Genomic DNA, 27,527 nt, shown 5'->3' on the forward strand with positions numbered 1-27,527 from the left:
AGACTCTAGACTCCCTTCGCACCCGCAATGTGGCCTCCAAGCCCCCTTAACTTACCAATGAGGGGATCATCCAGCCCTCAGCACCCCACAAGGGCAAGACACCCCCAGGCCAGATCCCTAACAAGGGTGTGGTTGATGTGGCGCAGTTGGAAAAGGATTGAAAACAGGGGACATCCGAGGCTGGGCCTGGAGGGTCACGTGACACGGGCCAGGGGCTGGCTCAAAAAAGCATATGGTTGATCGCATGGGAGGGAGGTGGGGAGCCCCCCCCCCCACCAAACCAGGCTGGTACATGGAACACTTGGGGGCTGAATGGGCTGGTCAAATGGTCACGTGTGTTTGTGCACCTGAGGAGTTTGAAGCGGCCCTGGCCTTTTTGCAGGAGACGCATTTAAAGACAGGGGAACAGACAAGGTGGAGGAAAGGATGGGCGGGGCAGGTGTTCCATTCGGGACTAGACATGAAGACGAAGGGGGTGGCGGTGCTGGTGCATAAGCGTGTGGAGTTCGAGGTGGGGAATATTGAGGCAGATTCGGAGTGGAGAGAGGCCGATGTCTTGGCCTTTGTCTCCCTGATAGCCCGGAGACGAATCTTGCTGGGATGGAAGGGACCCCGAGCCACCGGAAGCAGGGGTGTGGGTGAGTGGCCTGGCTGAATTACTGAGGCTGGAGAAGGTCAAGTTTGTCCTGAGGGGGCTTGGTTGATGGGTTCGCTCGGAGTGGATCAATCGCTTTAACGATGATTATGGAGTCAGCAAAGTGGGTGAAGGGGGCAAGGGGGTTAAAATGTGGATGGCAGGATGGGAGAAGGGGGCAATAGTGGGGAGCAGGAGGGATGTGGATGTTGGTTATTTATAATGTTGTCTGATTTTTCTTCTGCTTTGGTTTGTTTTTATGAAAATGCCTGAATAAAATATTTTTAAAAAAAATAGATCTCGCGAGGCGTGACGAGGCCAGTAAATCTGATGAGAGGCCTCTCGCAACATTTATCAGCCTCTTTGCATCGATAGATCGCACCCCAAACTTATTTGAAGAGGCATGTGACTGGAAGCAGGATTCTGCTGGATTCAAATTGAATTTAATAACCCAGCATTGCAGGTGATAATCTTCAGTCATGTCACCTTTGATCTGCTGACTGCTTTTCTTTATTCTTTTAATGTCATCTTTTTTATCCTACAATGGAATACTCAAGAACCCCATGCAAATTACCCTCCGCTCCAATACATCTACCCATCATTAATACATTGAACACTATTCAGTAAAGTATGGAAGTTAAAGGTAAAATGTTCTCTCTTCCTGCTGGGATACAATCCCACTGACACCCAGGAAGAACCCAACTCCTCCACTTTGATCCCATGTGAATCAGGGCACCGAGTGTTGGCGACATCTCCACCATGCAGAACAATACAGGTCTGCTGATACCATTCTCACTTAACATTCATTCTAGGATGAGACAGAACTGAGAGGTTATGAGCATGATCTAACGGCCGTACAGGCTGTCAGTGCCAAGGTGGCATTTTGCCTGCACCACAAAGACGAGAGTAGTGGAATAATCGAGGCTTTATTGAGCAAAGATGTTGGGCCTCCTGTAGCTGGAACCAGAATGGCTGCAGCACCGGCGAGCACACACATTTATACACCGCCTACTGGGCGGAGCCAGCAGGCAGGGATTTACCCATGTATCCTCTATTATACGTGTCTTACCGTAATACATATAATACTGCTAGTGGTGACTACCACATTCACCCCCTGTTAAAAAAAGAGTCCGGTGGGGGTGGTGGAAAAAAAGAATTACAAGTTTAGTCTGTCGGGGGCCTTGACCCTTCTCTGCGATCGCCTCAGTCCTGATGGTGATGTGGCCACCGACTTGGTCACCTGTGACTCCGGGAGCGTGTTGTCCTCGTTTTCGTCACCCCCGAGTGGAACCAATGGGAGGACAGATCCTCCTGGGGCGGGGGCTGCGGTGAGGTTCGCTGGGGGGGGGGAGGGTGAGTGGAGCAGGGGTGAATGAGGCAACTGGGGTGGGGGGGGGAGCGGTGTCAGGTCGGGAGCCGTGGTTGGGGATCCAGCGGGTGCCAGGTCCCGGAGGGAGACTGTGTCCTGGCGCCCGTCGGGGTGTGCCACGTAGGCGTACTGCGGGTTCGCGTGTAGGAGGTGGGCCCATACGACCAAAGGGTCCAACTTATGGGTCCGCACATGCTTGCGAAGGAGGACGGGTCCAGGAGCTGTCAGCCATGTTGGGAGCGAGACCCCGGAGGTGGACTTCCTGGGGAAGGCAAAGAGACGTTCATGAGGGTTCTCGTTAGTCGCGGTGCAGAGGAGCGATCGGATAGAGTGGAGCGCGTCGTGGAAGTCCTCCTGCCAGTGGGAGACCGGGAGATTCTTAGACCGCAGGGCCAGCAGGACGGCCTTCCCGACTGTCCCGTTCTCCCTCTCCACCTGTCCGTTTCCCCGGGGGTTGAGGCAATGCACTTGCTGAGCAGGAACTGACGCAGCTCATCACTCATAAAAGAGGATCCCCGATCGCTGTGGACATAGGTGGGGAAACCGAACAGTGTGAAGATGCTGTGGAGGGCTTTAGTGACCGTGGCAGAAGTCATATCGGGGCATGGGATGGCGAAAGGGAACCGGGAGTACTCATCAAACACGTTCAGTAAGTACGTGTTGCGGTCGGTGGAGGGGAGGGGCCCTTTGAAGTCCACGCTGAGGCGCTCAAAGGGGCGGGAGGCCTTCACCAGATGCGCTCGATCTGGCCGGTAGAAGTGCGGCTTGCACTCCGCGCTGACCTGGCAGTCTCTGGTGACAGTCCTGACCTCCTCAACCGAGTAGGGCAGGTTGCGGGCCTTGATAAATGGAAGAACCGGGTGACACCTGGGTGGCAGAGGTCATAGTGGAGAGACCGGAGTTGGTCCACTTGTGCGTTGGCACATGTACCGCGGGATAGTGCGTCAGGGGGCTTGTTGAGCTTCCCCGGGCGATACAAAATCTCGTAATTATAGGTGGAGAGCTCGATCCTCCACCTCAAGATCTTGTCGTTTTTGATCTTGCCCCGCTGTGTGTTATTGAACATGAAGGCAACCGACCGTTGGTCAGTGAGGAGAGTGAATCTCCTGCCGACCAGGTAATGCCTCCAATGTAACACAGCTTCCACAATGGCTTGGGCCTCCTTTTCGACAGAGGAGTGCCGAATTTCGGAGGCATGGAGGGTGCAGGAAAAGAAGGCCACAGGCCTGCCTGCCTGGTTGAGGGTGGCGGCCAGAGCTACGTCCGACTCATCGCTTTCGACCTGAAAGGTGAGGGACTCGTTGACCGTGTGCATCGTGGCCTTGGCGATGTCGGCCTTGATGCGGTTGAAGGCCTGGCGGGCCACAGCCATCAGGGGAAAAACTGTGGCTGAATGAATGGGCGGGCCTTGTCCGCATAATTAGGGACCCACTGGGCATAGTAGGAGAAAAACCCCAGGCTTCATTTCAGGGCCTTGGGGCAGTGGGGGAGGGGGAGTTCCATGAGGGGGCGCATGCAGTCGGGGTCGGGCCCTAGGACTCCATTTCCCATGACATAGCCAAGGATGGCTAAGCGGTTGGTGCGGAACACGCATTTCTCCTTATTGTACGTGAGGTTAAGGAGTTTGGCGGTCTGGAGGAATTTTTGGAGGTTAGTGTCGTGGTCCTGCTGATCATGGCCGCAGATAGTGACGTTACCTAGGTACGGGAAGGTGGCCCGCAGTTCGTACCGGTCAACCATTCGGTCCATCTCACGTTGGAAGGCCGAGACCCCATTAGTGACGCAGAAGGGAACCCTAAGGAAGTGATAGTGGCGGCCATCTGCTTCGAAAGCAGTGTATTGGCGGTCCTCCGGGTGGATGGGGAGCTGGTGGTAGGGGGACTTCAGGTCCACTGTGGAAAAGACCCGATACTGCGCAATCTGATTGACCATGTCAGAAATGCTTGGGAGGGGGTAAGCATCAAGCTGCGTGTACCGATTGATGGCCTGACTGTAGTCAATGACCATCCTGTGCTTCTCCCCAGTCTTTACTACTACTACTTTAGCTCTCCAGGGGCTGTTGCTGGCCTCAATGACCCCTTCCCGCAGACGCCGTTGGACCTCCGACCTGATGAAGGTCCTGTCCTGGGCACTGTACCGTCTGCTCCTGGTGGCAACGGGTTTGCAATCCGGGGTGAGGTTCGCAAACAAGGAAGGTGGATCGACCTTAAGGGTCGTGAGGCCGCATATGGTGAGGGGGGGTATTGGTCCGCCGAATTTTAAGGTTAAGCTTTGGAGGTGGCAGTGGAAGTCCAGGCCGAGTAACAGGGCAGCGCAGAGGTGGGGGAGGACGTAGAGCCGGAAGTTGCTAAACTCTACGCCTTGGACGGTGAGGGTCTTGATGCAGTACCCCCGGATTTCCACGGAATGGGATCCGGAGGCCAGGGAGATTTTCCGGATAACGTGGTGTACTGCGAGAGAGCAGCGCCTTACCGTCGTGGGGTGGATGAAGCTCTCTGTGCTCCCGGAGTTAAAAAGGCAGGTCGTCTCGTGCCCATCGATTTTCACCGTCGTTGTTCTGGCCGCGAGGTTGCGGGGCCGGGACTGATCCAAGGTGATCGAGGCGAGCTGCGGCAGATTCTGGGAGGTCCCAGGCTGGTCAGTGGCGGTGGAGGTAGCGGAAGGCGATGAATGGCCAGGCGAGCAGGGGTCCTGAGGCGCCGTCCAAAATGGCGCCGAAGATGGTGGCGTTCACATGGTGGGCGGCATCAAAGATGGCAGTGCCCACGGGCGCTGCACGTGGCCTGCGGAGAAGAAGATGGCGGCGCCCACGGGCCGCACGTGGCTTACGAAGAGGAAAATGGCGGGTCCCCTGGGTCACACGTGGGGAGTATAGGAACGCCGGACCTGGAAACAGCAGCGACCGACCGGGCCTGGCAAACAGAAACAAAGTGTCCCTTCTTCCCGCAGCTGTTGCAGGTCGTGCTCCGCGCTGGGCAGCGCTGCCGGGGGTGCTTGTTCTGCCCGCAAAAATAGCACTTGGGCCCCCCAGAGTTGGCTGGCTGCCATGCGGTGCAGGCTTGTGGTGAACGGGAGTCGGCAGCTGGTGGGGCCCACGATGCCCATGAGAGTGCCGCGCGGTCGGGGGCATATGACTGGACGTTACGGAGGCCACTTCTACGAGTTTGCGAGCTGCCTAGTTCCCGCAAGATCAAGCGTACCCCCTTCCAGTAGGCGCTGGCAGACATACACAGACCTCATGCCCGTAACAAAGGTATCTTGGATTAAAAGTTCTGTTTGCTGGACTGCCGAAACTGCCTGGCAGTCACAGTTCCTCCCCAGGATGTGCAGGGCACGCCAGAAATCATCCAGAGACTCCCCGGGGAGTTGCTGTCTCGTGGCCAGGAGGTGCCTGGCGTATAGTTGGTTGACTGGCTGAACGTAATGTCCCTTCAGGAGCTCCTTCGCTTAGGAGTAAGTGGACGCATCCCGGATGAGAGGGAAAATGTCAGGGCTCACCCGTGAATAGGGGACTTGGAGCTTCTGCGCATCCGAGGGCTCCTCAGCGGATGTTCGGAGGTAGCTTTTGAAGCAGGCTAGCCAGTGGTCAAAAGTGGATGTAGCATTGGATGCTTGAGGGTTCAGCTGCAGGCGATCAGGCTTGATGCGACGATCCATCATTTAAAAAATCTTTGCTCAATAAATTGATGCACTATCAATTACCACAAAGACGACAGTAGTGGAATAATTGAGGCTTTATTGAGCAAAGTTGTTGTGCCTCCTGTAGCTGGAACCAGAATGGCTGCAGCACCGGCGAGCACACACATTCATACACCGCCTACTGGGCGGAGCCAGCAGGCAGGGATTCACCCAGGTACCTCTATTATGCGTGTCTTACCATAATACATCTAATACTGCTAGTGGTGACTACCACATGACCGATCCTTATGAGGGTGGGTTGCGGGGGGGGGGGGGGGGGGGGCTCAAGGACCCCCCAACAGGTACGTTGGGGCATTGGGGAGGGTTCAGGGGTCATGTTGGGAATGGAGAGAGCGGAGCTTTTTGTCATGATATGCAGACATACGCATAATGAGATACAGACAGGCAGCTAATGAACACAGAGAACAGGACATAACCAATCAGCAGGCAGAACACTTGGGGGTGGTTTCCCACTATAAAAGGCACGAGGCACTCACACTCCGCCTTTTTCCACTGGGGACATCTACAGAGTGAGTCCGGTGTATATATCACATAACACCTACAGCACGTGGCTAAGAGCTAGTCTGGTTCAGTCAGACAGAGTAATCACACTTAGGTTAGCAGAGAGTCGAACTCACAGAGAACTGTGCTAACTGTGTGACAGGTTCAATAAATCAAATTGAACTAACTTCAAGATCTGGAGTATATTTCAGTTACAGCTGCATCCAGTTGCAGCCCGTGTTATCTCAGTGTGCTTAACATGACACTTTTCAGTGCAGGAAATCAAGGAAAGTGGGCCCTGCCGAGGCCTGCAAAAATAAGAGTCTGGTTCAATTACTGGGTCGTTCCCGGTGCTACAAGTGTCTGAGAATGCCCTGCTAAACCTGCCCCAAACGGGATTCTTTTTTTGTTAAATCATGCCCCAAAACTAGGTAAAATTGAACAAGCTGGGGCTCGATTCAAATCAAAGGCCAGGTAGAGGTCTTTTTAAAATAAATTTAGAGTACCCAATTCTCTTTTTCCAATTAAGGGGCAATTTAGCGTGGCCAATCCACCTACCCTGCACATCTTTGGATTGTGGGGGTGAGACCCACGCAGACACCGGGAGAATGTGCAAACTCCACATGGACAGTGACCCGGGGCCGGGATCGAACCCAGGTCTTTGGCGCCGTGAGGCAGCAGTGCTAGCCACTGCGCCACCGTGCCGCCCTCCAGATAGATGTCTTTAAGATTAGAAAGGAGTTTAATAGCATTGATGTAGAGAAAATGTCTCACGTGTGGTGAGTTTAAAAGTAGGGACTGTCGATAGATAGTCATTCATCACTCCAATAAAGACTAAAATAAAAGCAAAATACTAGTTACTCCAATTAAGATGTCGGGAAAAACTATTTAACCACTTAACCAAATAGAATGGTTAGAATGTGGAGCTTGAACCCACTGGGAATAGTTGAGGCAATTAGCACAGGTATATTTAAGGGGGAGTTAAATGAGGGAGAAAGGATTAGAAAGATATTTTGATGGAGCTTGATAAAGAAGGTTGGCAGGAGACTTGTGTGCACATGAACACCATGTGTAAAAATAGGTTATTACCTACAATTCTCACAGTTGTTTTCAGATCTTCCCCTTCTCTGTCACTATAACCGTTTCCAACCCCACAACCTACCTAGATAACCGTCCTCCAATAATCCTGGTCTCTTTAGCATCTCTTCTTATTCCACCATTGTTGACCGTGCTTTCAATCGCAAAGATTTAAAATTCTGCATTTCCTCCCAAAACCTGACTGCTCGAGCTTTTTCTCCTCCTTTAAGACATTTCCTACAAATCTCTCTGAGCAACTTTGTGTCCGAAAATCCACATGGCTTCAGATTTCTGTGAAGACCTTGAGACATGTTACTTTGTTGAATGTGCTTGATAAATATAAGTTGTTGTTATTAGTCACTTATATTGTAACAGGCAATGTTCCGTTACTAAGAAATGTAGCAAACGGTTAGAAAGATAGCCCCAGACTTCAGGAGGGCATAGACTGAAAATGTGTACACATGGGACAGGTTAGATTTAATATGGAGAAGTGGGAATTAATTTTGAAAGGAAGAACAGGAAGAGGAAATATGAGCGCGATGATACAATTTAATTGAAGGATGCAAGAGAAGTTGAGAAAGCTGTTTAATTACTGGGGGGGGGGGGGGGTGCGGTGATGGTGCAGGGGTGAGGTGCTTGATTTAGGGGTTACTGTTAGGGGAGGTACTTGACTGGGAGCATGTTAGGGGGTGCTTGGTTGGGGTGCTTGGTTGTGGAGAGGTACTTGGTTGCGGCGGGGGGGGGTTGCTTGTCTGTGGGGAGAGTGTGCCTGGTTGGGACGGGAAGGTTCGTGTTTGGGGTGGGGAACAGCGCTTGGTTGGTGGGGTTGCTGGATTATGGGGGTCGATGTTGGGGAGGTGCTTGGTTGCAGAGAGGAGTGCTTGGTTGAGAAGTTGAAATGAAAAATGAAAATCGCTTATTGTCACAAATAGGCTTCAAATGAAGTGACTGTGAAAAGCCCCTAGTGGCCACATTCCGGTGCCTGTTCGGGGAGGCTGGTACAGGAATTGAACCCGCGCTGCTGGCCTGCCTTGGTCTGCTTTAAAAGCCAGCTATTTAGCCCTGTGCTAAACCAGCCCATAGGAGGCTGTTTAATTGCCAGGTGGGGGATGTGAGGTGAGGTGCTTTGTTGCGGGGGTTCAATGTTAGGGAAGGGTGCTTGGCTGCGGAGGTCAGCTAGTTGATGGGGGGTAGGGCTTGGTCGGGGGGGTTGATGGGGGTGGTGCTTGGTTCAGGTAGTGTGGGGTGCTTGATTGGAGGATGCTTGGTTGGCAGGGTGGGGGAGCCTAATTGGGGGCGTCGATGTTGGGGGGGGCAAGTCTGGATTGGGGGTGGGTTCAATGTTGGGTTAGGGGCGGGGTGCTGGCTTGGCAGGGTCTATGTTGGGGGGCGGTGCCTGGTTTTCAGCAGTGCTGTACCTGGTTTTCTCGGCTTGATGTTGGGGGGGGGCGGTACCTGGTTTTCGGGGGTGGATGTGGGGGGGCGGTGCCTGGTTTTCGGGGGTGGGAGTTGGGGGGGCGGTGCCTGGTTTTCTCGGCTTGATGTTGGGGGGGGGGGGCGGTACCTGGTTTTCAGGGGTGGATGTTGGGGGGGCGGGTACCTGGTTTTCGGGGCTGGGTGTTGGGGGGGCAGTACCTGGTTTCTCGGGATGATGTTGGGGGGTGGTGCCTGGTTTTCTCGGGTTGATGTTGGGGGGGGCGGGTACCTGGTTTTCCGGGGTGGGTGTTGGGGGGGGTGGTGCCTGGTTTCTCGGGATGATGTTGGGGGGGCAGTGCCTGGTTTCTCGGGATGATGTTGGGGGGGGCGGTACCTGGGTTCTCGGGATGATGTTGGGGGGGGCGGTGCCTGGTTTTCGGGGGTGGATGTTGGGGGGGGTTGCATGGTTTTCGGGGCTGGGTGTTGGGGGGGCGGTGCCTGGTTTTCTCGGGTTGATGTTGCGGGGGCGGTACCTGGTTTTCGGGCGTTGTTGTGGTGGGGGGCGGTGCCTGGTTTTCGGAGGTGGATGTGGGGGGGGCGGTGCCTGGTTTTCCCGGGTTGATGTGGGGGGGGGGGGGCGCTGCCTGGTTTTCTCGGGTTGATGTTGGGGGGGGGGCGGTGCCTGGTTTTCGGGGGTGGATGTGGGGGGGGGTTGCATGGTTTTCGGGGCTGAGTGTTGGGGGGGCGGTGCCTGGTTTTCTTGGGTTGATGTTGCGGGGGCGGTGCCTGGTTTTCGGGCGTTGTTGTGGGGGGGGCGGTGCCTGGTTTTCGGGGGTGGATGTGGGGGGGGGGCGGTGCCTGGTTTTCCCGGGTTGATGTGGGGGGGGGGGGGGCGCTGCCTGGTTTTCTCGGGTTGATGTTGGGGGGGGGCGGTGCCTGGTTTTCGGGGGTGGATGTGGGGGGGGTTGCATGGTTTTCGGGGCTGGGTATTGGGGGGGGCGGTGCCTGGTTTTCTCGGGTTGATGTTGCGGGGGCGGTGCCTGGTTTTCGGGCGTTGTTGTGGGGGGGGGGGGCGATGCCTGGTTTTCGGGGGTGGATGTGGGTGGGGCGGTGCCTGGTTTTCGGGGGTGGATGGGGAGGGGTGCCTGGTTTTCGGGACTGGGTGTTGGGGGGAGGCGTTACCTGGTTTTCTCGGGTTGATGTTGGGGGGGCGGTGCCTGGTTTTCGTGGCTGCGTGAGGGCGGTACCTGGTTTTCGGGGGTGGATGTGGGGGGGTGGTGCTTGGTTTTTGGGAGTGGGTGTTGGGGGGGCGGTGCCTGGTTTTGGGGAGTGGGTGTTGGGGGAGGCAGTGCCTGGTTTTTGGTAGTGGGTGTTGGGGGGGGGCGGTGCCTGGTTTTGGGGAGTGGGTGTTGGGGGGGCGGTGCCTGGTTTTTGGGAGTGGGTGTTGGGGGGGGGGCGGTGCCTGGTTTTTGGGGGTGGGTGTTGGGGGGAGTGTTGCCTGGTTTTCGGGGGTGGATGGGGAGGGGTGCCTGGTTTTCGGGACTGGGTGTTGGGGGGGGGGCGTTACCTGGTTTTCTCGGGTTGATGTTGGGGGGGGCGGTGCCTGGTTTTCGTGGCTGGGTGAGGGCGGTACCTGGTTTTCGGGGGTGGATGTGGGGGGGTGATGCCTGGTTTTTGGGAGTGGGTGTTGGGGGGGCGGTGCCTGGTTTTTGGTAGTGGGTGTTGGGGGGGGGGGCGGTGCCTGGTTTTGGGGAGTGGGTGTTGGGGGGGGGCGGTGCCTGGTTTTTGGGAGTGGGTGTTGGGGGGGAGGACGGTGCCTGGTTTTTGGGAGTGGGTGTTGGGGGGGGCGGTGCCTGGTTTTTGGGAGCGGGTGTTGGGGGTGGGGGGCGGTGCCTGGTTTTTGGGAGTGGGTGTTGGGGGGGCGTGCCTGGTTTTTGGGAGTGGGTCTCCAGCATATTGGGGCAACCCCCCCAAATCTAACCCTGGTGAGTCAGGAAGTTATGCTCCATTAAGAATATGATAGAATAATTAAGGGAAACTATTACTAGTGGCAAAAATGTTGGTAATCAAAGAGTGTCAACTTAAAGCAATTGGGAAAACAACCAGAAGTGTGATCAGATTTTTTAACTCAACCAGTTGTTATGGTCTGGAATGCGACGCTTGAAACAGCGGTGGAAGCTGACGCAAGGCTAACCTTTAAAAGTGATTGGTTAAATGTTTGAAGTGCAAAGCATTTGCAGGACTATGGGAAATGAGCAGAGGAATGATTAACGGAACAGGGACCCAATTCTCCGTGCGTTGGGATTCTCTTTGGCAGAGCGGATTTCCCTGCTGCATGGGGTGGCTTCAATGGAAATCCCATTGACAAGCGTCGGGAGTGGAGAATCCCATCGCCAGTGAACAGTGCACTGCTGGGGGCCCGGAGAGTCCCGCCCCAGGTCTTTCAATGAGCTGGCATGGGCAAGATGGGCCGAATGGCCTCCGCCTAGCTCTGCTCCATAATTTCATGATGTGGAGATGCCGGCGTTGGACTGGGGTGAGCACAGTACGAAGTTTTACAACACCAGGTTAAAGTCCAACAGGTTTGTTTCGATGTCACTAGCTTTCGGAGCGCTGCTCCTTCCTCAGGTGAATGAAGAGGTCTGTTCCAGAAACACATATATAGACAAATTCAAAGATGCCAAACAATGCTTGGAATGCGAGCATTAGCAGGTGATTAAATCTTTACAGATCCAGAGATGGGGTAACCCCAGGTTAAAGAGGTGTGAATTGTACCAAGCCAGGACAGTTGGTAGGATTTCGCAGGCCAGATGGTGGGGGATGAATGTAATGCGACATGAATCCCAGGTCCCGGTTGAGGCCGCACTCATGTGTGCGGAACTTGGCTATAAGTTTCTGCTCGGCGATTCTGCGTTGTCGCGGGTCCTGAAGGCCGCCTTGGAGAACACTTACCCGGAGATCAGAGGCTGAATGCCCTTGACTGCTGAAGTGTTCCCCGACTGGAAGGGAACATTCCTGCCTGGTGATTGTTGCGCGATGTCCGTTCATTCGTTGTTGCATGAGCAGAAACTTATAGCCAAGTTCCGCACACATGAGTGCGGCCTCAACCGGGACCTGGGATTCATGTCGCATTACATTCATCCCCCACCATCTGGCCTGCAAAATCCTACCAACTGTCCTGGCTTGGTACAATTCACACCTCTTTAACCTGGGGTTACCCCATCTCTGGATCTGTAAAGATTTAATCACCTGCTAATGCTCGCATTCCAAGCATTGTTTGGCATCTTTGAATTTGTCTATATATGTGTTTCTGGAACAGACCTCTTCATTCACCTGAGGAAGGAGCAGCGCTCCGAAAGCTAGTGACATCGAAACAAACCTGTTGGACTTTAACCTGGTGTTGTAAGACTTCGTACCGTAATTTCATGATATCACGCACATTTGCTGGATTTAGGAGAAAAATAAAAACAGAAAATGCAATCAAATTCAGGCAGCATCTGTCTTCCAATTCTATCTCTCACGTGTAAAAAAAATATTCTGCAAGGCAAACCGCTCTTGCAAAACCCGACGAATTTCAGTCAGAAAAATGAATAGGTCGGAACTATCGTCCATTGTCGGGTTGTGCGGGTGTCAGATTTGAAACCGGACCTCAGCAAAGGTTAACAACATAAATGAACCAGTTCCGGTGTCAAGGTATAAGAAGGGAGTGAGGTCCCACTTCCGGTCTCTCGGGCGCGTAGTGAAAATGGTGAGTGAGGCAGCGAGGATGGACCTGAGAGGGGAAATCCGTGTCCATCCGCCCCGACTGGGCCGTGAACACCAGGCCGCCACTGGGGATTGACTCGATACTAATTCAGCTATTGTACCGCACCGATATTCCGGGGGGCTGGCGGATGAAAATGAAGTTAGGAGAGAGATGTAAGCGTCAGCCGCCCGGTTACCTGCAGCTGATGGCTACACTCGAGCCCCGGGGACTCGGGTTGGGCCTAGTCCCTTCTCGCAGGCAGGGATCAGTAATGAACGATGATGATGTTCGGTTTGTGCCCCTTTCCTGGGGTATGTTGTTGGTGAATGATTCTAGTTGCTCCAGGCAGTGTTCCCTCCCAAGGCTCAGTGTTCTGGGGCAGGTTTACTCTGCTCCCACTGTCTGCCCCTCAGCTGCCAATTCCACAGTAGTTCCACTCGCATTATTAAACTTGTGTCTTTTCCCATGTTCGTACATTACAGCCTGACAACACTATCCCAAGTAAAAACACGAAATGCTGGGACTGTGTGACCAGTAGTACTGGGACAAGAGTTAACGCTTCCGTTCTGACGAAAAGTGACACCGAGACGTCAACTACTTTTCTGTGCACAGCTTCTGCTTGGCCAGGCTTTCCTGCATTTTCTGTTTGCATTTTGAGATTTCCACCATCTGCCTGTGACACTTCCCTAACCCATGTTCCTTATGTACAATCAGTCAGGGACACCACACTGTTCCAGATTCTTTTGTTTATTGACTAAGGGCCTAGATTTTCCTCCTTTCAATTGATATTGTTGGTCATGCTTGTTACAAAGTTGAGGAAGTCCACAATAATAGGGATGTGACAGCCCCACCTGTCAGTGTGGAGAACATGTTCAGGATGCTGAGGGATCACTAAAACCACAGGTTTTGTCAGCATCTGAAAGGATGAGGGGTTAAATAATCAGGTGTGACCTTTCACCAGGGTACCTAGTAAAGTGTGTGCTTGTCTCCTAACTTCATACAACATTGTAGAAGGTACAGGTTTGTGGATGGAAGTAAGATTCAGCCCATCATTCCTGTATCGATTCTGGCTTTTCAACTCTAATCCTGTTTCTTTGCATCCTTTGCAAATACTTACTAACTCTAGTTGAAAGAGGAGTCTTACTCACTTGGCCTCGTGAGTTTTGTTTCATATTTGCGTCCAACCTCTTAAAAATAAATTTAGTACCCATTTTTTTTTCAATTAAGGGACAATTTAGCATGGTCGTTCCACCTAACCTGCACATCTTTGGGTTGTGGGGGTGAAACCCACACAGACACTGGGAGAATATGCAAACTCCACACGGACAGTGACCCAGGGCTGGGATTCAAACCCGGGTCCTCGGTGCCGAAGTTCCAATGCTAACCACTGCGCCACATGCCACTCCTCGTCTGACCATTTCTGATAAGTGATGTACAAATTGTTTTTACAAAGCCAAATAAATTGACCCACCCGTCACCCCTCTGACCCAAGTCTTTGTCATAAAATTAAAAGTTAAACACCAAACACCATCAAAATTAGTTGGTTAGCAAAAATGAATGGCTGACATTAATTCAGTCATATTTACGGTGCCCAAAGATGCAGAGTCAGACATGGTCTATGCACAGCACCAAAATAAAGTGAATCCTATGAACATCTTTCATTTGACTCTGCATAGATGTTGCCTGGATTCCTGAATATTTCAAACATTTTTTCTAAATATGTTTTTATTAGTTTTGCATTTAATTTGTAGCAACATTGCAGAAATAAGATTTAAATAAAAAGAAAAGAGAACAAACAAGCCAAATAAAGCACAATACAAACGGGAACAAAATGATCCTGTCTAAATATATAGGAAACATACAGATTTGCGGCATGTTAACATTAGGCCTCCCCCGTAATTGATTATCACAACCATGCTGTTTTTTTACTATTTACATATGGCCCCCCGGTATTAAAACATACCAGGTATTCTTTGACGTCACCCAGGTCTGCCCTCTTGTTGCCGTGCCCCTGCCCCGGATACTGCAGCCATCATTTGGAGCATTGATGTGTTTCAGGGAAAACCTAGATTGCTATACAAGTTAGAAAGGGATAGACTGATGCCAATAGGATTAGGTGGAATAGAACGTTATAGGAGCTATACGCTGGCATGAAATAATCTAGATGAATGGGCTGTCTGTGCTGTCCAATCTATGATAATTCCCAGTTTGACCAGTATATTCAAGGGAGCAGGACCTTAAATATGCTGCATTGTTGAAGCTGTGATGGGAAAGCTGTGTTTGGTTGGAGTTTATAATCACTGATTCACTCGCTTTGTTCCTGTGCTGTTAATGTTAGAGTCTGAGACTAGGGATGGGAGAACTTGAGATTGTATAATTCGAGAACAATTTGGTGAGACTTTGAGAGCGGGGGTGATTCATTACCTTTATACTTCTCTTTCAGACGAAGGGAACATCGTCATTTGGTAAGAGGCGGAACAAGACCCACACTCTTTGCCGGCGATGTGGGGCTAAAGCATTTCACCTGCAGAAATCAACCTGTGGTAAATGTGCCTACCCTGCCAAGAGAAAGAGGAAGTGTATGTATCTCCACATTGAATAGAACTGAGTGACTAACCATGGGCCAAATGGTCTAACACTTTTTGAAAAAAAAAATGTTTATTAAGAATTTTTTAACAAAATTTTCAACCTTACAAACAAAGCCCCCTCCCCTTAACAAAAAAGAAAGAAAGCTCGCATAGCAAGACATGAACATGGCAAATCAATATGATACAGAACTTTGTACATTGGATTCCTCCTGTACATGTCAGTTTTCCGAATCATTCATGTGTTTTCTTGCTCAAATGCCCCCCAGATAAACCCCCCTTCCCCACCCCCACCCCCCCACACACCACAAAAGATATCCCCCCTCTCCCCCTGGGTTGCTGTTGCTGCTGTCCGAACTTCATCTAACGTTCCGCGAGATAGTGTAGTATAGGTTGCCACCACCTGTAGAACCCCTGCCTTGCCTCTCAAGGCAAACTTTATCCTCTCCAACTTGATAAACCCTGCCATATCATTTATCCAGGCCTCCACGCTGGGGGGCTTCGCCTCTTTCCACATTAGCAAGATCCTTCGCCGGGCTACTAGGGACGCAAAGGCCAGAATGCCGGCCTCTTTCGCCTCCTGCACTCCTGGCTCGTCCACTGCTCCAAATAGTGCTAGCCCCCAGCTTGGCTTGGCCCGGACTTTCACCACCTTAGATACTGTTCCCGCAACTCCCCTCTAGAACCCCTCCAGTGCCGGGCATGACCAAAACATATGGACATGATTCGCCGGACTTCCTGAGCACCTCCCACATCTGTCCTCCACCCCAAAGAACCTACTCAGACTCGCCCCCGTCATATGCACTCTGTGAACAACCTTAAATTGTATCAGGCTAAGCCTGGCACACGAGGAAGAGGAATTAACCCTACTTAGGGCATCAGCCCACAGCCCCTCCTCAATCTCCTCCCCCAGCTCCTCTTCCCATTTACCTTTCAGCTCCTCTACCAGAGCCTCCCCCTCTTCTTTCATCTCCTGGTATATCGCCGACACCTTGCCCTCCCCGACCCATGCGCCTGAAATCACCCTGTCTTGAATCCCCTGTGCCGGGAGCAGCGGGAATTCCCTCACCTGCCGCCTCACAAACGCCCTCACTTGCATGTACCTGAAGGCATTTCCCGGGGGTAGTCCAAATTAGTCCTCCAGCGCCCCTAAGCTCGCAAAAGTCCCATCGATGAACAGGTCCCCCATTCTTCGAATCCCTGCCCGATGCCAGCTCTGAAACCCCCCCGTCCATCCTTCCTGGGACAAACCGATGGTTATCCCTAATCGGGGACCACACCGAGGCTCCCATCGCTCCCCTGTTTCGTCTCCACTGCCCCCAGATCTTTAGCGTTGCCGCCACCACCGGGCTCGTGGTGTACCTTGTCGGCGAGAGCGGCAGCGGTGCCGTCACCAGCTCCCCCAGGCTCGTTCCTTTGCAGGACGCCATCTCCAACCTCTTCCACGCCGCCCCCTCTCTCTCCATCACCCACTTACGGATCATCGCCACGTTGGCTGCCCAGTAGTAGCCACCCAGATTCGGCAACGCCAACCCCCCTCTATCTCTGCTACGCTCCAGGAACCCCCTCCTTACCCTCAGGGTCTTGCTCGCCCACACAAATCCCATAATGCTCATGCTTACCCTCTTAAAGAAGGCCTTGGTAATCACAGTTGGGAGGCATTGGAATACAAAAAGAAACCTCGGGAGGACCACCATTTTAATCGACTGTACCCTGCCCGCCAGCGGGAGTGGCAACATGTCCCACCTTTTAAAATCCTCCATCTGTTCCACCAGCTGCGTCAAATTAAGTTTGTGCAGTGCTTCCCAGCTCCTAGCTACCTGAATCCCCAAGTATCGAAAGCTCCATTCCGCCCTCCTCAATGGTAGGTTGTCTATCCCTCTTCCCTGATCCCCCGGATGCACCACAAAGAGCTCACTCTTTCCCACATTGAGCTTATAGCCCGAGAAGTCTCCAAACTCCCTTAGGATCTGCATGAACTCAACCATCCCCTCCACTGGATCCGCCACATACAGCAACGGGTTGTCTGCGTACAGCGACACTCGATGTTCCTCTCCCCCTCGGACCACCCCCTTCCATTTCCCCGACTCCCTTAATGCCACGGCCAAAGGTTCAATTGCTAATGCAAACAGCAGAGGGGACAGGGGGCACCCCTGCCTCGTCCCTCGATACAGCCGGAAATACTCCGACCTCCGCCGGTTCGTGGCCACACTCGCCACCGGGGCTCTATACAGGAGCTTAACCCAACTAATAAACCCTCCCCCGAACCCAAACCTCCTCAACACTTCCCAGAGATACTCCCACTCTACTCGGTCAAAGGCCTTCTCCGCGTCCATGGCTGCCCTATCTCCGCCTCTCCCTCCACACCGACAGCATCATTATCACATTTAGGAGCCTTCGCACATTGGTGTTTAGCTGCCTACCCTTTACGAATCCCGTCTGGTCCTCGTTAATCACCCCCGGGATGCAGTCCTCAATCCTCGTAGCCAACATTTTTGCCAGCAACTTAGCATCTACGTTGAGGAGCGAGATGGGTCTATACGACCCGCATTGCAGTGGGTCCTTATCCCGCTTCAAGATCAAAGAGATCGGCGCCTCCGACATTGTCGGGGGCAGGGTCCACCCCCCCCCTCCCTTGCTTCATTGATGGTCCTTACCAGCAACGGGGCTAACAGGTCTACATACTTCCTATAAAACTCCACCGGGAACCCATCCGGCCCTGGGGCCTTCCCTGCCTGCATGCTCCCCAGTCCTTTAACCAGCTCCTCCACCCCAATTGGCGCCCTCAAACCAGCCACCTCCTGCTCCTCCACCGTCGAGAACCTCAGTTGGTCCAAGAATCGTCGCATCCCCTCTTTTCCCCTTGGGGGCTGGGACCTATACAGCTCCTTGTAAAAGGCCTTGAATGCCTCATTCACTTTCACTGCACTCCGCACCGTAGTTCCCCTGCCATCCTTGACTCCACCTATTTCCCTCGCTGCCATCCTCTTACGGAGCTGATGTGCCCGCATCCGACTCGCCTTCTCCCCATATTCATACATCGCCCCCTGTGCCTTCCTCCACTGTGCCTCTGCCTTCCCTGTGGTCAACAGGTCGAACTTCGTCTCTCCATGAGTAGTTTCTCATCAGGAGCCTCTGCATATCTCCTGTCCACCCTTAAAATCTCCCCCACTAACCTCTCCCTTTCCCTGCCCTCTCTCTTCACCCTATGAGCCCTGATGGAGATTAACTCCCCTGACCACTGCATTCAGCGCCTCCCATACTACTCCCACCTGCACCTCCCCATTGTCGATGGCCTCCAGGTACCTTTCGATGCACCCCTGCACCCTCCCACACACTTCCTCGTCTGCCAGCAGTCCCACATCCAACCGCCACAACGGGCGTTGGTCCCTCTCCCCCAGCTCTAGCTCCACCCAATGCGGGGCGTGGTCTGAAATGGCTATGGCCGAATACTCCGTTCCCTCCACTTTCGGGATCAATGCCCTGCCCAGAACAAAAAAGTATCCGGGAGTAGGCCTTGTGTACATGGGAGAAAAAAGAAAATTCTCTGGCCAAAGGCCTGGCAAATCTCCACGGATCTACTCCCCCCATCTGATCCATAAACCCCCTGAGCACCTTGGCCGCAGCCGGCCTCTTCCCCGTCCTAGATCTGGAACGATCCAATGCTGGGGCCAACACCGTGTTAAAATCCCCACCCATTATCAAGCTCCCTACCTCCAAGTCTGGAATACGCTCCAACATCCGTTTCATGAATCCAGCATCGTCCCAGTTCGGGGCGTATACATTTACCAATACCACCTCCGTCCCCTGCAACCTCCCGCTCACCATCACGTGTCGGCCTCCATTGTCCGTTACTATATTCTTGGCCACAAACGGCACCCGCTTCCCCACCAGTATTGCCACCCCTCTATTCTTCGCATCCAGCCCCGAATGGAACACCTGTCCTACCCATCCCTTCCTTAACCTGACCTGATCTGCCACCTTCAGATGTGTCTCCTGAAGCATGACCACGTCTGCCTTCAGTCCCTTTAGGTGCGCGAACACGCCCTCTTAACCGGCCCATTTAGGCCTCTCACATTCCACGTGATCAGCCGGATTGGGGGGCTAAACCCCCCCCCCCCCCCCCCCCCCCCCCCCGACTAGCCGTCTCCTATCTTAGGCCAGTCCCATGCCCACGCCTCCCGCACCCTCCAGTCCCCCAGACGGGGAACCCCCGCCCCGACCACCTCTTCCATCTTCAGTTCCCCCTCGGCCAGTGCAGCAGCAACCCTATTGTCTCCCCCCCCCCCCCCCCTCCCGCTAGATCCACATCTAGCTCCCCCCATACTACTTCCGTGAGTAAGCTGACTTCTGCTGACCCCGGCTTCCCCCGTCTTCCCGTTGATCTCCCCGTGTGGGAGTCTCTCCTCCTCCTTACCCCACCCCCCCGCGCGGGAAAAAGCCCGCGCTTTCCTGAGCCAGCCACGCCCCCTGTGGCGCAGCTCCTGTTGCGGACATTATCCCAGTTCCCCCATCCCCGAGTCTCATTTCCCTCCAGCACCTATGCCCATATTCCCCATTATCTCGTCAACAGAAAAAAAGAATTTTAAACCAGAACTCTACCCACATCCCCATCCATCATCCCACCCATGAAGCATTCTTTACCCATATTTACAACTCCGTATACAGCCAACATCCCCTCCACAACCACAGCCAGTCACTTTGAGTCCAATTTTTCCGTTTGGATAAAGGTCCAAGCCTCTTCTGGCGTTTCGAAATAATGGTGTCGGTCCTGATAAGTGACCCACAGTCGCGCAGGCTGCAGCATGCCGAACCTGACTCTTTTTCTATGCAGCACCGCCTTGGCCCGGTTGAAGCCAGCTCTCCTCCTTGCCACCTCCGCGCTCCAATCCTGGTAGACTCGGATCACCGCGTTCTCCCATCTACTGCTCCGCACCTTCTTGGCCCATCTCAAAACACTTTCCGCGAAGCGATGGAACCTTGCCACTATTGCCATTGGCGGCTCATCAGCCTTGGGTCTCCTCGCCAGGACCCGGTGAGCCCCTTCCAGCTCCAGGGGGCTCGGAGAGGCCTCACCCATCAGCGAATGGAGCATCGTACTCACGTATGCCCCGGCATCAGCTTCCTCCACTCCTTCGGGGAGACCCAGAATCCGGAGAGTCTTCCTCTTCTACCTGTTCTCCAGGACCTCGAGTCTCTCGGCCCACCTCCTGTGCACCGCCTCGTGCGCCTCCATCTTTACCGCGAGGCCCAGGATCTCGTCCTCGTTCTCATTCGTTTTATCCCTCACCTCGCGGAGCTCCACTGCCTGGGCCTTCTGGGTCTCCTTCAGCCCCTCGATCGCCAACAGCATTGGCGCCAGCACCTCTTTTTTAAGCTCCTCCACGCATCGCTTGAGGAACTCCTGCTGGTCCGGCCCCCATGCTGCTCAATCTCCGCCCTCCGCCATCTTGTTTTTTCCCCCTCGTTTTTGCCGCTGCTCCGGAGCCTCTTTCTCCGATGCTCCACCGCTAATCTCCGCCATACAACGTAAGGGGGGACCTTACTTCACCTTCCCACACGGGATTTAATCAAAAAATTTCCATTGGGGCTCCTCTGGAGAGCCCAAAAGTCCGTTATCGCGGGGGCTGCCGAAATGTGCGGCTTAGCTCCTCATCGCCGCAACCGGAAGTCATGGCCTAACACTCTTGATGCAAACTTGTTATCTTCCTGCCTCCTCGAGGATTTTACCCTTATTGGAGTATCATTCGAGTACAATGCCCACAATGGTGTGAAAGTGGTCTTACTTTGTGCATGAGCTGTGGTACTGAGTGTTGGCTTGTTCTTTGTAAATTGCTGCTGTTTATATCCTGGCCTTCTGACATGCACGTCTCAGGGGAAGTCACAAGGGCAGGCAGGAGCCTGCGTTGGTTTAAAAACGCGTTGCTTGGCTGTGTCACACCACCCACCCTGTTTACTTTGGGCTATAAGGTGTTACTGATTCCATTTACAACAGGCACCTGTTATGTCCGGAGCGGTTGGTGAATGGGTGTAGTGCTTTCACAGATTTTTAACAAGCTGATGCAAACTGGCTATACTTAATTGGACTGTATCAGAAGTTTATGTTAGGTGGTGTGGTTGAATGTAAGGATTTGGTTCACTTGTGATGTCCTCCATTGTCCCATTGCTGAAGTTTGCTATATTGTTTCACCTGTTATATATAATTGGATGTTTGGGCTGAGGATCAGTAGGTGGCGGGTATCTTTTAAACAGTTGTGTACATGTAGGATTTTATTTTTTTAAATTTAGAGCAACCAATTAATTTCTTTCAATTAAGGGGCAATTTAGTGTGGCCAATCCACCTACCTTGCACATCTTTGGGTTGTGGGGGCGAACCCCACGCAAACATGGGGGGAATGTGCAACTCCACACGCACAATGACCCAGAGTCGGGATTGAACCTGGGACCTCAGCGCTGTGAGGCAGCAGTGCTCGCCACTGCACCCCACCGTGCTGCCCCCGTGTACATGTAGGATTGAAGTGAGAAGGGAGTGGTTTCAAATTAGTGTTTGCAGTGACTTGCCAATGACATTGTTGCTTTAGAAGACAAGTATACATTAAATGTTTGACATAATTGATAAAATATTTGTGGTTGGTGCATTATTTTGCCCATTAAATCCATGCAGGTATTTTTCTCCAAATGAATCATTCGGTTTAATTTCACACCTGGTCATTCGAATGACAACCTAATCAACTTTTAAAGGAACTTATGTACTCTGCTTCAGCAACAGGTGCATGTTCTTAACCAACATCTGCAAAAAATATATATTTTTTGTAATTATCTTCAGTTTGTGTCAGCTTGTTTGACCAGTGAAAACAGTGAGCCACTATTTGACTTGTAGTCCTTCAGGAGTTTGAAGACTTCAATTAAGATAACCCTCATTTTTGCTGGAAAAAAATCCCAGCATCTCAAAGGTCTAACTTGTCCCTGGTCACCACTGTTTCTGCTGCTTTTAATTGTTTGATATTTGGAGTAGGCTGGGTGGTTGGAACTGCTCCTTGATTATGTGGGCCTGGTGGGTTGGGACATCTGCTCCGGTTAAATAGCACTGTTGGCTGGACCTGTTTATTTTGAAAGCTGGAAGTTCTGATCTTTCTGTTTTTCTGCAGATAACTGGAGTGCTAAGGCCAAAAGAAGGAACACAACCGGTACAGGCCGTATGAGGCACCTGAAGGTGGTGTATCGCCGATTCCGGTAAGGGATGTAGTGACAGTGCAGAGTTACTCATAATGATCGTGGAAGCAGTATATCTGCTTGATTGCTGTTCGTGTGTGAAATCAAAAGTCTACTTTGCCATAAAATGAAAGATAGAAAATTGTAACAGGCCATTAGAAAGTTGTGTTGGGATATATCCCTGGGAGGAGTTAGTGTTGGAGCGGGTGTACTTCCTGAATGGTAAGTGTTGGGGAGGAGCGGTTTGTATCTAGGAGAGCGGGTGTTGGGGGTAGGGTGTATCTCTAGTTGGGGATGTGTATCTGGGAAGGGACAGTATTGGGTGATATATCTGAGCGTGGCTGGATTAAAGCACGGACTATTCTCTGAAATCTAGTTTGAATCTAACCCACTCTGAATTTTCAGTGACCCAAGTCGAATGAGTTTGGGCACTTCTGGAAGTTGGACTGATGTGAATTCTAGAAATATTTAAAATACGCAGCAACCCCTGCTGCTGATTGAAAGGTTGTAGTTGCACGTGTGCCTATACGGCAGCTGCTGGTGCATGCACAACTGTTTGGAGCACGCGCAGTTGGCATCAATTTCACTGCAATACCGTCTTTAGAATATTGTTTAAGGCCATATAACAGGAGGAAAGTATCACAACACTGTTTTCTGATTTGGTTCAGCTAGTGAGCAGGATCAGGGGGACAAAGATGAATCTAAATGTCTAATGCAATGTAGCCCAAATTTGTGATTGAAATTGTGTGTGTTATGATTGCAAACTGGGCGTTTGGAAACTCTCAGTAGGTATATATTTTAACCCATGTACATTTCCTGTTTTTAAATGTTATTCCCTGTTGTCACATTTTGTCAATTTTTCCATTTTAAATTCCTATGTCAACGTTCACAATGTGAACTGTAAATGTGGCATATGGTAATTGCTGTCAGTGATGGTGCTGTGGTTTTGGTTTGATATTTTTTACCATCTCTTAATTGCCCATAGTTCTGTTTATAATATAAAATTAAAATATCAGTATGTACGAATTGAAGCCCAGTTTAGTGTTCAGGTGACCAAGTTAGAAAGTAAGTGATAGAACATACAGTGCAGAAGGCGGCCATTCGGTCTATCGAGGATGCACCGACCCACTTAAACCCTCACTTCCACCCTATCCCCGTAACCCAATAACTCCTAACCTTTTTGGGCACTAAGGGCAATTTAGCATGACCAATTCACCTAACCTGCACGTCTTTGGACTGTGGGAGGAAACTGGAGCACCTGGTGGAAACTCACGCAACCAAGGGAAGAACGTGCAGACTCTGCACAGACAGTGACCCAGCGGGGAATCGAACCTGGGACCCTGGCGCTGTGAAGCCACTGTGCTACCGTGCTGTCCTTAATATTGCCCTGATAATTGAATCAAGGTGGGCTTTTTTATAAGTAGTCCCATTTTAAAGCCTTTATGATTTGTATACTTTCATATGTATTACAGTAGGTTAAAGAAGGAAGAGCTGTCACCTGTTGGGCAGTGGCACAGTAGAATTGTTGCTGGACTAGTAGAGACCCAGGGTAATGCTCTGGGGACCTGGGTTCAAATCCCACCGCAGCAGATGGTGAAATTTGAATTCAATAAAAATATGGAATTAAAGATTACTGATGACCATGAAACCATCGTCGATTGTTGTAGAAATCCATCTGGTTCACTAATGCCCTTTTAGGAAAGGAAATCTACTGTCCGTACTTAGTCTGGTCTACATGCGGCTCCAGACCCTCAGCAATGTGGTTGCCTCCTAAATGCCCTCTGAAATGGCCAAGCAAGCCATTTAGGGATGGGCAACATTAAATGCTGGCCCAGCTGGCACTGCCCACATCCCATGAATGATTTTTTTAAAAATTCCAAAGTGCTGCATTGCAAATAGCAAAGCCTGGTGCAATCTGGGAGCTGAGGGCTTCCTGCAGTAGAGGTGATGGAATTTGGAGATAAAAAACTAATACTACTGATTGGAAGGGTTAATTTCAGCATGAATCTAGCTGGATTGCGTCTTCATATATTGAGACGTTATGGAAGAGACAGCGGAAGTGCTGTTATGGAAATATAAAATAAATAATTGGAAAAAGGAATGGTGCCAGAGGATTGGTGGAAAATTAATTTTATTCCTGTAATGAAAAAGAAGACAGGCCTAGTCCAGGGACATGGGAACAAGGAGCAGACAACTTAGCTTTTTGAGCTGTTTCTGCTATTCAGTGAAACCATGGCTGACCTGTGACCTAACTGCATAAATCAGCCGTTGCTCCAAATTCCTTAATATCTTTGATTAACAAAAGTCTGTCAATTTCCATTTAAAAAGTAATAATTAATCTGGCATCAGTTGCAGTTTCCTGACAAAAGTACCAACTTTCCACCACCCATTGATTTTTCTGAAAGGCCTGGCTCTGATTTTTAGACTTATCACCGTGTGCTATATTTTCCCCAACCAGTGCAAATAGTTTCTCATCGGTGGCACAGTAGGTTAACACTGCTGTCTGTGGCGCTGAGGACTCGGTTCGATCTCGGCTCTGGGTCACTGTCTGTGTGGAATTTGTACATTCTCACTGTGTCTGCGTGGGTCTCACCTCCACAACCCAAAGATATGCAGGTTAGATGGACTGGCCATGCTAATTTGCCCCTTAATTGGAAAAAAATAATTGGGTACTCTTAATCAAAAAACATTTTTGTTAACGAAAATAGTTTCTCACTACTCTGATCTATTTCCCTCAGTACCATGACTTTGATCAAATCACCCCATAACAGTCTAAATTTGAGAAATATTTGTTTATTTAATATCTGCTCATAAATTAACTTTTGGGATCCAGGTATCATTCTGTTAAATCAACCCTGCACTCTTCAAAGCCAGTATTTCCTTCCTAAGGTGTGGTGCCCAGTCCAGAACTGTTCACAGTATTCCAAGTGTGATCTGACCAAAGATTTGAATAGCGAAGCATGACTCCTACCTGTATTCTAGTCCCCTAGACATAAAAGTCAGCATTCTTTGGCAGTTTTGATTACTTTATCTCTGTTCATTGCAGTTTGATGATCTATGTACCTGGAAATCTCTTTGGACCTCCAGTGTTTAGCTTTTCATCATTTAGAATGTGCCCCATTCTATCCTTGTTAGGTTCAAATTAGATGACCGTACATTTGCCTATATTCTGATTCATTTGCTGCAGTTTTGTCCATTCATTTAATCCATTAATACCGTTATTATTTTATGCTTCCATCGATACTGCTTACAATCCTGTTTATGTAATCAACAAGCTAGGGTTAGCAGCTTTCAACTCATCAACCAAGACATTAATAAGGATGGTGAATGGTGAGACACTGGCACAGATCCTTGCGGGGCACCAATAGTCACATCCTACCAATTTGAGTACCTAACAATCTCTGCCATTCAAATTATTGTCCTGGTGAGAAAGTTGGCCTGTCGTTATTTCCATGAGCTTTAACTCTAGCTAACAGTCAGGTATGAGTGACTTCAACAAGTCCACACAAGTATTATCCGTAGATATTCCTCTGTCCGCTACTTTGAATTTTTTTATTTGGAAAGTTGACTCCTGAAGTTTGTCAAAATCAGTCAGAACTGTAGTCCTTTGCTTAGTGGCAGGAAAATTAATGGAATATTTACTCAAAAGTAGTAACAGAAAAGCTTAAGAGACTGAAAATATTCTAATGTCAGTGGATTTCATGCTTTAACGGTGGCTGCTTGGATCCATGAAACAGGACCCAATGGGAATGGTCACCTTGTGAGAGGAAGGATGAGGAACAGTTAAGCTGCATTTGGTCACAGGCTGCAAATACAATGATTCCTGCGGAAGAGTAAAATGATGCTGTGGGTTTAAGATATTGCAGTAATATGATTAATGGATGATAAGTCTATGGAGAGAATTTGAGAGCACTGCTTATTGAGATATTTCTGGTGCTTGCAGGAAGGCATGCTGGGAGTTCAACTTGCATTGTTTTTAGACCTTTGCCACTGATTATTATGCTGCCCTAACCTCTTCCCTGTTGTCTTGTTTGCAGGAATGGATTCCGTGAAGGGACCACCCCGAAGCCCAGACGTTCCGCAATGGCTTCCTCCAGCACTGCATAAACTACCAGTGTATCTACACAACAAATAAAGCTATGGTTTGGAAACATTTCCTTGCCTCCCTGTGCTTGGTTTGTGTCTAGGCTCCTAAATCAGCTAAAAAGGTTTAGCCTAACTGAAGAATTATCAGTGTATCATCTGTGATATACTGCGGGAGCTGAATTAATATATTTTTAAAAAAATGTATTTTATTCCAAACTTATGCAAATGGTTACAAAACATAAACAAACCGGGGAACACACTCCCCAACACACACATATGCAGTTTGTACAAGATTCCCCGCTGCCACGATGAAGAATTCCTCAAACATGGCCACAAACATCTCCCACCTTGCCTCAAAGTACTCTGCTGAGCCTCTCAGTTTGTATTCGATCGTCTCCAAATGGAGAAAGTCAAGTCTCCCAGCCAGGCCGCCACCTCCGATGGTGTTGCCGACCGCCGTTCCAATAGGGTTTTTCGCTGGCCACTTCATCAGCCTTCCTCCCCTCAATCAGCTCCAGCTTCTCCGACATCCCAAATATCACCATCAATGGATCCGGCCTAACCTCCTCCCCCGCTATCTTTAGTGCCGCGAACACCCCCGGCCCAAATCTCTCCAACTTCTTGCAACCCAAGAACATATGTGCGTGGTTTGCTGGTCCCCGCCCACACTTCTCGCACTCCCTGGAAGAACCCACTCATTTTTGCCCGAGTCTTGTGCCCCCTATGTACCACCTTAAACTGTATCAGGATCATCCTTGCGCACGAGGAGGTCAGGTTTACCCTTTGCAGCGCCTCACTTCACCCGTCCCAATTTATATCCGCTCCCCATCCCACTTCTCCTTAATCTTCACCACCTGCTCACCTCCCTCCTCTCCCAGCTACCCGTATATATGGATTTTGCACAATGGCGTCAACACTGACATCCCCTCTACCCTAAAATGTCTCAGCTGGTTCCAGACTTTCACTGTGGACTGTACCACTGGGCTTTCTGTATTTTTTTGGCGCCAATGGCAATGCTGCCGTCACCATAGCCCGCAGGCTGGACACTACAGGATTCTTCCTCCATCCTGACCCATTTTGCCCCCTCTCCTTCCCACCACCGCCTCGCCTCTACATTTGCCACATAATGCAGCAGGTTTCGCAACACCTGCCCCTCTTTTGCCTCTGTCTCTGTAACAAGGTCATCTTAACCCTTGGTACCTTCCCTGCCCACACAAACTCTGA

At 51.0% G+C, this 27,527-nt stretch overlaps 1 protein-coding gene across 1 annotated transcript; it reads left to right on the top strand.

The window, feature by feature from the left end:
• The first annotated feature begins 12,338 nt into the window (after positions 1-12,338).
• On the top strand, positions 12,339-26,372 carry LOC140395222 (large ribosomal subunit protein eL37). Its single transcript, XM_072482767.1, has 4 exons — positions 12,339-12,423; positions 14,864-14,999; positions 22,154-22,238; positions 26,255-26,372. The coding sequence occupies exons 1-4, from the start codon at positions 12,421-12,423 to the stop codon at positions 26,322-26,324; spliced, it is 294 nt and encodes a 97-aa protein (XP_072338868.1). The 5' UTR covers positions 12,339-12,420; the 3' UTR covers positions 26,325-26,372.
• Positions 26,373-27,527: the final 1,155 nt, after the last annotated feature.

Source organism: Scyliorhinus torazame, chromosome 18 (genome assembly GCF_047496885.1).
Source record: "Scyliorhinus torazame isolate Kashiwa2021f chromosome 18, sScyTor2.1, whole genome shotgun sequence".
In the NCBI taxonomy this organism is placed as follows: domain Eukaryota; kingdom Metazoa; phylum Chordata; class Chondrichthyes; order Carcharhiniformes; family Scyliorhinidae; genus Scyliorhinus; species Scyliorhinus torazame.